The sequence below is a fragment of the Neopelma chrysocephalum genome, unplaced genomic scaffold, assembly GCF_003984885.1.
Source record: "Neopelma chrysocephalum unplaced genomic scaffold, ASM398488v2 Primary Assembly neopelma1_74, whole genome shotgun sequence".
Taxonomy (NCBI): Eukaryota; Metazoa; Chordata; class Aves; order Passeriformes; family Pipridae; genus Neopelma; species Neopelma chrysocephalum.
Window position 1 is genome coordinate 1,521,001 of NW_020897735.1, and position 7,905 is coordinate 1,528,905.

Below are 7,905 nucleotides of genomic sequence, written 5' to 3' on the forward strand. Positions count from 1 at the left end.
ATATCCAACAACCCCAATATCCCCTGTGCTGCCATGGAATATCCAACAACCTCGACATCCCCTGTGCTGCTGGGGGTTATCCAACAACCGTGGGGTATCCAAGTGCCCCTGCCCACACTGATCCCTGCCACGATCCCTGTTTTTCCCCCCAGTTGTGGAAGACATCAACAAGCGCCGGGAGCCGCTGCCCAGCCTGGAGGCCGTTTATCTCATCACCCCCTCGGAGAAGGTGAGGACACGGGGTGGGGTGCAGGGAATTTGGCAAGGATGAGGCCGTGGGATGTCCATGCTGGGATGGGCAGCTGTGCCCATAGGAAGCATCCTGGCATCCAGCGAGGCCAGTGGTGCCTCTGGGACAGTGGGATGGAGGTGCAGAGCTCCCCCTGTGCCAGGATGGAGGATGCTGGGTGATGCTGCTGAGATGCCCAGGGTGCCACCCTGCCCAGCCCAGCTGACCCCTCTCTCTTCCAGTCCATCCACTCCCTCATCAACGACTTCAAGGATCCCCCCACCTCCAAGTACAGAGCTGCCCACGTCTTCTTCACTGACTGTGAGTACCCAGAGCAGGGGGAAGTCATTCACGGGGTGCAAGCAGGCAGGGAGGGAGGATGGAAGAGGGAGGGGTGGAGGATGGAGGGAGGGAGGATGGAGGGAGAGAGGATGGAGGGAGGGAGGGAGGAGGGAGGGAGGGAGAATGGAGGAGGGAGGATGGAGAGAAGGAGGATGGAGGGAAGGAGGATGGGGGGGATGGAGGGAGGGAGGATGGAGGGATAGAGGATGGAGGAGGGAGGATGGAGGGATGCTGAGCTCTACCCTCCTCCTCCTCCCCTCAGCCTGTCCTGATGCCCTGTTCAACGAGCTGGTGAAGTCCCGCGCCGCCAAGGTCATCAAAACCCTGACGGAGATCAACATTGCCTTCCTCCCCTCCGAGTCCCAGGTGAGACCGGGCTGGGGACCCGTCCCCACTGCGGTGCTACAGGGGATGGCACCGCCAGGGGATGCTCTGGGTCCTTCCCCAGCCCGTGGGGGTTTGTGTAACAGCTCTGCATCCCGGGCTGGCTCCCCGGCCCCGCTCAACCCTTCCTCCCTGTCTCCTTTGATTACTTCCTGAGCTGATCCGGCCCCGGGGGATTTGGCTGGTGCCCTGCCTTGAGCCTGTGCCAGCAGCTGCTGTTGGCCAGCTCTGCCTCCCCACCAGCCAAGGGCACTGGGGAGCTGGCCCAGTGCCATATGCCCCTGCTGGGCACATGGGGATCCAGGGGGACAGGTGGTGCCAGACCCGCTTGGTGCCATCAGCCCTTCAATCCTCAGCATTTCTGGGCAGTGGCGTCTCTTGGCACCTCCATGTGCAGCCAAATTGGCTTCTGGTCCTTACTGGGGGCACGGCAGGGGAGCACTGTTTCCCTGCCATCCCTGGGTCTCTGATTCCCTGCCTGGGAGCAGGTGACTGCTATGGGTAGAGGGTCTCCTGCCCTGCTCTGCTCACCTGGGGGGTACACATGGAGCTGGAGCTGGTGTCCAGGGAGTCCATCAGGGTAGGGACTGTGCCCTGGAGCTGGGGAAGGCATCAGGGGCCAGAGCTGGCAGCTGAAAGCCTGAGGGATGCCCTGAGCAACACTGAGCTCTGGCTGCCCTGTCTCAGGCTCAGCTGGGACCTTTATCTGGGCATGAATCTGGTTCCCAAACCCACCCAGGGCTGCTCTCCTCCAGACACCCCCTCTGACCTCCCTCCCACCCCCCCAGGTTTACTCCCTGGATTCAGCCGACTCCTTCCAGAGTTTTTACAGCCCCCACAAGGCGCAGATGAAGAACCCGATCCTGGAGCGGCTGGCGGAGCAGATCGCCACGCTCTGTGCCACACTCAAGGAGTACCCAGCCGTGCGGTACCGGGGGTAAGGGCAGTGTGGGGGCACCCCTGGGACCTGCCCCGCTGCCCCAGCAGCACCAGGGAGCCTGGGGCGTGCCCAGCACGGGGCAGGGGTGAGGCTGTGCTGTGCTTGGTGCCGCTCAGGGCGTGGGGGTGGTGGGATGGACAGACGTCCGTGCTCAGGGTAAACAGGCTCAGAGTTGATGCTCTGCAGAGCTGGGGGCGTTGGGACTTAAGTGGTGCCACGGCAAAGTGGAGCTCGGCAAGGAGAGGTGGGAACGGGCAACCAAACCTGCTCAGGTCCCTCTCCCACGAGCCAGGGGAAGGCGACATCACCTCCCCATCCCGTGCCCTGGGGAGCTGACCTGTGCCCCTGCCTCCCCCAGGGATTACAAGGACAATGCCATGCTGGCACAGCTCATCCAGGACAAGCTGGACGCCTACAAGGCTGATGACCCCACCATGGGCGAGGTGAGTGGGGATGGTGCCCCGGGGGAGGGTGTGGGGGTGATGCTTCGCTCCTGAAGTCCCGCTCAAGCTCTGCCCCAGGGCAGTCACAGACCCCGAGCAGGGACCCCAGAATAGCCACAGCTTCTCCTGAGGACCTGTGGGGCTGGTGGAACCCTCGGCCTCGGTGTTGACAGCTCCCCTGGCTCCACAGGGTCCAGACAAGGCTCGCTCCCAGCTCCTCATCCTGGACCGTGGCTTCGATCCCGCTTCCCCGGTGCTGCACGAGCTGACCTTCCAGGCCATGAGCTACGACCTGCTGCCCATCGAGAATGATGTCTACAAGTGAGTGCAGCACTGCCATCCCCACCACCCCTGTGGGCCCCCCCCAGTCCAGCCCTCCAGCAGGGGTTGGAAGCTCAGCATCCCTCTGTCACCCACTGGGAGCCACCGGTCCTGCCTGCAGTCTGGCAGGTGGGATGGGCAGGACTGGGGCAAAAGGGGCTTTTCCAGCCGTCAGCCCTTGGCCCCTTCCCAACATTTAGTAGGTGAAGGGGTACAAGAAGGTGAGAGTTCAAATAACTTCACCTTGCTGCTGGCAGAGCCAGGAAGAGTCCCAGTGTCCCCCCAGGTCCCCCCATGTCCCCCCCTTTCCCCAAGCCCAGGCAGTGAGGGGGCTGTGTGCCCCCTCAGCCCCATTCCCACCTTGACACTCCCTCCCCTTTTCCCAGATATGAGACAAGTGGCATTGGAGAGGCCCGGATTAAGGAGGTTCTCCTGGATGAGGATGACGACCTGTGGGTCACCCTGCGCCACAAACACATCGCTGAGGTGTCCCAGTGAGTGTCCCCATGGGCTGTTTGCCACCTGGGTGGGACATTGGCTTGGCATTGCCACCCAACCCTCTGTGAGGGTCCCCTCCCTGCTCACAGCTCTGCCCTCCTCCTCTCCCCAGGGAGGTGACCCGGTCCCTGAAGGAGTTTTCTTCAAGCAAGAGGATGAACACGGGTGATAAGGTGACCTGGCTGCATCTGCCAAGCCAGGGATGGGCATCCGGGGGCCTCAGCCATGGGCTGGCACATGGTGGAGTCTCCTGGGGGCACCCAGTGGGCATCTCTGCAAGGGGACAAGGGTGCTCAGGTCCCTGATGGGGGGAGATGGCTGTGAGGTGTCAGCCCTACACCCAGAGCTGGGGAAATGGGGTTCCTTGGGAGGGCACCACACCACAGGGATCAGTTTGTCCCCAGCACAAGGTCCGTGTACCCCCACAGCAGCTACCTGTGGCCCCAGCCTGTTCCCTTGCAGAGCCCCTGAGTTGGTGGCAGTGAGGGGACCCTGGTGGAAATAGGATGTAGAAGTGGCTGGGAGCTGAAAAGACCATCTCAGCCCCAGCCAGGCACAGGGTGGGGCCAGGGAAAGGTCCTTTGGGGGATTTGTCCCCCTGACACTCCAGTTCACAGAGCTGCAGGACCCCCCCCTGCCCCTCAGCTGCAGCCAAGGAGGCCTGGCAGTGACACATCAGATGTCACCAAACCCCCGTGAGGGGATCACATGGGCATAGAAGTCCTTGCTGGGGTCATCCCCTCTCTGCTCACGGCCCCCGAGTCCCCGAGGGAGAGTGACCACATCCCCTTCCCTCACAGACCACCATGAGAGACCTGTCCCAGATGCTGAAGAAGATGCCACAGTACCAAAAGGAGCTCAGCAAGGTATGAGGAGGGGGGATTGTGTTCAGTGACTGGGCCCACCCCGGGAGCAGGAGGTGGCAGCACTCCCTGCAGTGTCCCTGGCCGTGGGTGGTGGCACAGGGACCTTTGGCTGCTGCCAGCACTGCAAGGGTGGCCCCTCGTGTCTCCCCAGTACTCCACCCACCTGCACCTGGCTGAGGACTGCATGAAGCACTACCAGGGCACTGTGGACAAGCTCTGCAGAGTCGAGCAGGTACCAAACCAGCTCCCCCAGCCCCACATCCCCCCCCTGGCAGCGCCGTCCTCGCAGGATGGAGGGGGGATGAGCACATGTGTTCTCTGCAGGACCTGGCCATGGGCACCGATGCCGAGGGCGAGAAGATCAAGGACCCCATGAGGGCCATCGTGCCCATCCTGCTGGATGGGAATGTCAGCACCTATGACAAGATCCGCATCATCCTGCTCTACATCTTCCTGAAGAACGGTGAGGACGCCCGGGCAGGGGTGGGTGCAGGCAGCTCCCAGGTCTGGCCAGGATAAGCCAGATGGAAAAGCCCAGCCCTGCCTCCCTGAGCAGCACTGAGCTGGGTGTCCTAAGGCAGCAGTGGAGGGGCTGTACCCCATGGAGGGGCTGTATCCCCATGGAGGGGCTGTATCCCCATGGAGGGGCTGTATCCCCATGGAGGGGCTGTATTCCCATGGAGGAGCTGTATCCCCATGAAGGGGCTGTACCCCATGGAGAGGCTGTACCCCATGGAAAGCATTCCTCAGGACACCATCTCCCCGTTGCACTTGCAGGTATCACCGAGGAGAACCTGAACAAGCTGATCCAGCACGCCCAGATCCCAGCAGAGGACAGCGAGATCATCACCAACATGGCCCACCTCGGGGTGCCCATCATCACAGACGTGAGTGTGCCCCTCCCGCTGCCCTCTGGGAGGGAGGGAGGACCCTGGCTCTGTTCTGGGAGCCACAAACCCCCCCGGGGTGCCTCTGGCACCCCTCTGGGTGGTCCCCCTGCCGCAGCCCCCGTGTCTCAGGGTGTCCCTGTGCTCCCTGTGCCCAGTCCACCCTGCGCCGCCGGAGCAAGCCCGAGCGGAAGGAGCGGATCAGCGAGCAGACCTACCAGCTCTCCCGATGGACCCCGGTGATCAAGGACATCATGGAGGTGAGCCAGCAGGGACAGGGCTGAGGGGGCAGAGCAGGGACCCCAGATCCACCCAGGAAGGGACCTGCAGAGAGCTGGCTGCTCTTAGCCAAACCCCGACACCTCTCCCCCACACGGGCCCTCCAGGCTGGGATTGCAGCGCTGTTGGAATATTTTGGGGGGCTTTCCTGACCTCCATGAGCATGCTGGCCCCAGGTAGCATGTATGGCCCTAACCAGGCTTGCATGGCATCCCTGCAAGCACAAAATGCAGTAACAGACTGGTTGACTGTGTGTGTGTGCCACCTGTGTGTGCCACCATGGGCATGGCTGAGTGGCCTCATCACAGCCTTGCCCATGTCCCAGCTGACCCAGGGGACAGGGATGGCTCTGCACAGCTGTGCCTGTACCCCCAGGAGCTATCCCAGGAGCTCTGTGCTTGGGTAGCCCTGAGCAAAGCCAAAAAGTGAGTTTTTCCAGACATTGCCTTTTTCCTGACCCGCTTCCTCCCTCCCACCCCTCAAATCAGAGTATCCTCCTTGGTTCTGTGCAGAGCTGGGGGATCCCAGGCACCAAAAACAGTCCCCAACACAGACATTCCACCTGCTCAGACAGACAGACAGACCCTGGAGCCACATTTTGGGGAGGGGGATATCAGTGCTGCCTCTGCTCCCAGACACTGAGACAAGCAGAGCCTCAGCTCCCTTGATTCCCAAAACCACAGAGCTCGTGCTTTCCTTTGTCACAAACTCCCTGGCAGTGGCTTCATACCCAGGACACCCCTAAACCTCATCCCCAGGGCCAGAGGGGCCTGCCCAGGGCAGCAGCACCTCACCAAGGTCTCATGGGTGGCATTAACCCTCCAGCACTGGTGAAGCAGCAGGGAGGGGATCACAGGGGAGAAACCTCCAGCTCAGCTCATACTCTTGAGCTTCCCAGGAGGGGAATCCTGGGCACGGCCCAGGGGCTCTGGGGCCAGAGGCTGTGCCTGGCTCCTCACTGACCCTGAGTCCATGGCTGTCTGCCCACAGGATGCCATCGATGACAAGCTGGACACCAAGCACTACCCGTACATCTCCACCCGCTCCTCCGCCTCCTTCAGCACCACTGCCGTCAGGTGGGTCTCCCCGTCCTCCCCTGGGCTTCCTCACCTGGATCAGGCTCCCTCTGTCCTCCCCTGGACATCCTCACCTGGATCAGGCTCCCTCTGTCCTCCCCTGGACATCCTCACCTGGATTAGGCTCCCCCTGTCCTCCTCCAGTGCATCCTCACCTGGATCAGGGTCCCCTCATCATCCTCCAGTGCATCCTCCCCTGGATCAGGGTCCCCTCATCCTCCCCTGGGCATCCTCACCTGGATCAGGCTCCCTCTGTCCTCCCCTGTGCATCCTCACCTGGATCAGGGTCCCTTCATCCTCCCTTGGGCATCCTCTCCTGGATCAGGGTCCCCCCTGTCCTCCCTGTGCATCCTCTCCTGGACCAGGGTCCCTTCATCCTCCCTTGGGCATCCTCACCTGGATCAGGCTCTCCCCATCCTCTGGTGTATCCTCACCTGGATCAGGCTCCCCCTGTCCTCCCCCAGTGCATCCTCACCAGGATCACCATCAGCATCCATCCCTCCTGGCCCCAGGGGCTGGATCCAGCAGCAGGTCTGTGAGCTGCTCTGTGCTCAAGTAGCTCAGTTTCCCCTCAGGCTTCCCATTCCTCAGTTTCCCTTCCGGAAAACTGGAATCCCATGCCTCCATTTCCCTTCAGGCATCCCATGCCTCAGTTTCCCTTCAGACAACCTGTGCCTCCATTTCCCTTTAGGAATCCCATGTCTCAGATTCCCTCCAGACATCTCATTCTCCATTTTCCCTCCAGACAACCCCATGCCTGAGTTTCCCTCCAGCTTCCCTCAGTCATCCTGTGCCTCAGTTTCCCTCCAGACATCCCATTCCTTGTTTTCTCTCCAGACATCCCGTGCCTGATTTTCCCTTCAGTCATCCTGTATCTCTGTTTCCCTCCAGACATCCTATGTTTCCATTTCCCTACAGGAATCCCATACTTCCATTTCCCCCAGGCATCCCATTCCTCAGTTTCCCCCCAGACATCCCATTCCTCAACTTCCCTCCAGCCATCCCATTCCTTGTTTTCCCTCCAGCCACCCTGTGCCTGATTTCCCCTTCAGGCATCCTGTATCTCGATTTCCCTCTAGACATCCCATTCCTTAGTTTCCCTCCAGACATGCCATTCCTCAGCTTCCCTGCAGACATGCCATTCCTCAGCTTCCCTCCAGACATCCCATTCCTCTATTTCCCTCCAGCCATCCCATTCCTCAATTTCCCTGCAGACATCCCATTCCTCAGCTTCCCTCCAGACATCCCATTCCTCAGCTTCCCTCTAGACATCCTGTGCCTGATTTCCCTATACAGGCATCCTGTATCTCAACTTCCCTGCAGCCATCCCATTCCTCCATTTCCCTCCAGCCATCCCATTCCTCAATTTCTCTCCAGCCATCCCATTCCTCAGCTTCCCTGCAGACATCCTGTGTTTCCATTTCCCTACAGGAATCCCATACTTGCATTTCCCCCAGACATCCCATTCCTCAATTTCCCTCCAGACATCCCATTCCTCCATTTCCCTGCAGACATCCCATTCCTCCATTTCCCTGCAGACATCCCATTCCTTAGCTTCCCTGCAGACATCCCATTCCTCCATTTCCCTCCAGACATCCCATTCCTCAGCTTCCCTCCAGCCATCCCATTCCTCAGCTTCC

At 60.8% G+C, this 7,905-nt stretch overlaps 1 protein-coding gene across 2 annotated transcripts in view; it reads left to right on the top strand.

Annotated features, from left to right (window-relative positions):
- The window catches only part of STXBP1 (syntaxin binding protein 1), a 23,598-nt gene that overhangs the window by 11,311 nt on the left and 4,382 nt on the right, over positions 1-7,905 (top strand). For both annotated transcript variants that reach the window (XM_027687640.1, XM_027687641.1), the window contains exons 4-17: positions 153-229; positions 472-550; positions 834-937; positions 1,744-1,892; positions 2,254-2,338; positions 2,529-2,659; positions 3,046-3,153; positions 3,270-3,330; positions 3,958-4,023; positions 4,175-4,255; positions 4,348-4,486; positions 4,801-4,910; positions 5,069-5,170; positions 6,180-6,265. In XM_027687640.1, coding sequence (XP_027543441.1) covers positions 153-229; positions 472-550; positions 834-937; positions 1,744-1,892; positions 2,254-2,338; positions 2,529-2,659; positions 3,046-3,153; positions 3,270-3,330; positions 3,958-4,023; positions 4,175-4,255; positions 4,348-4,486; positions 4,801-4,910; positions 5,069-5,170; positions 6,180-6,265 — 1,378 coding nt within the window. The remainder of the gene's footprint in view (positions 1-152; positions 230-471; positions 551-833; positions 938-1,743; positions 1,893-2,253; positions 2,339-2,528; positions 2,660-3,045; positions 3,154-3,269; positions 3,331-3,957; positions 4,024-4,174; positions 4,256-4,347; positions 4,487-4,800; positions 4,911-5,068; positions 5,171-6,179; positions 6,266-7,905) is intronic.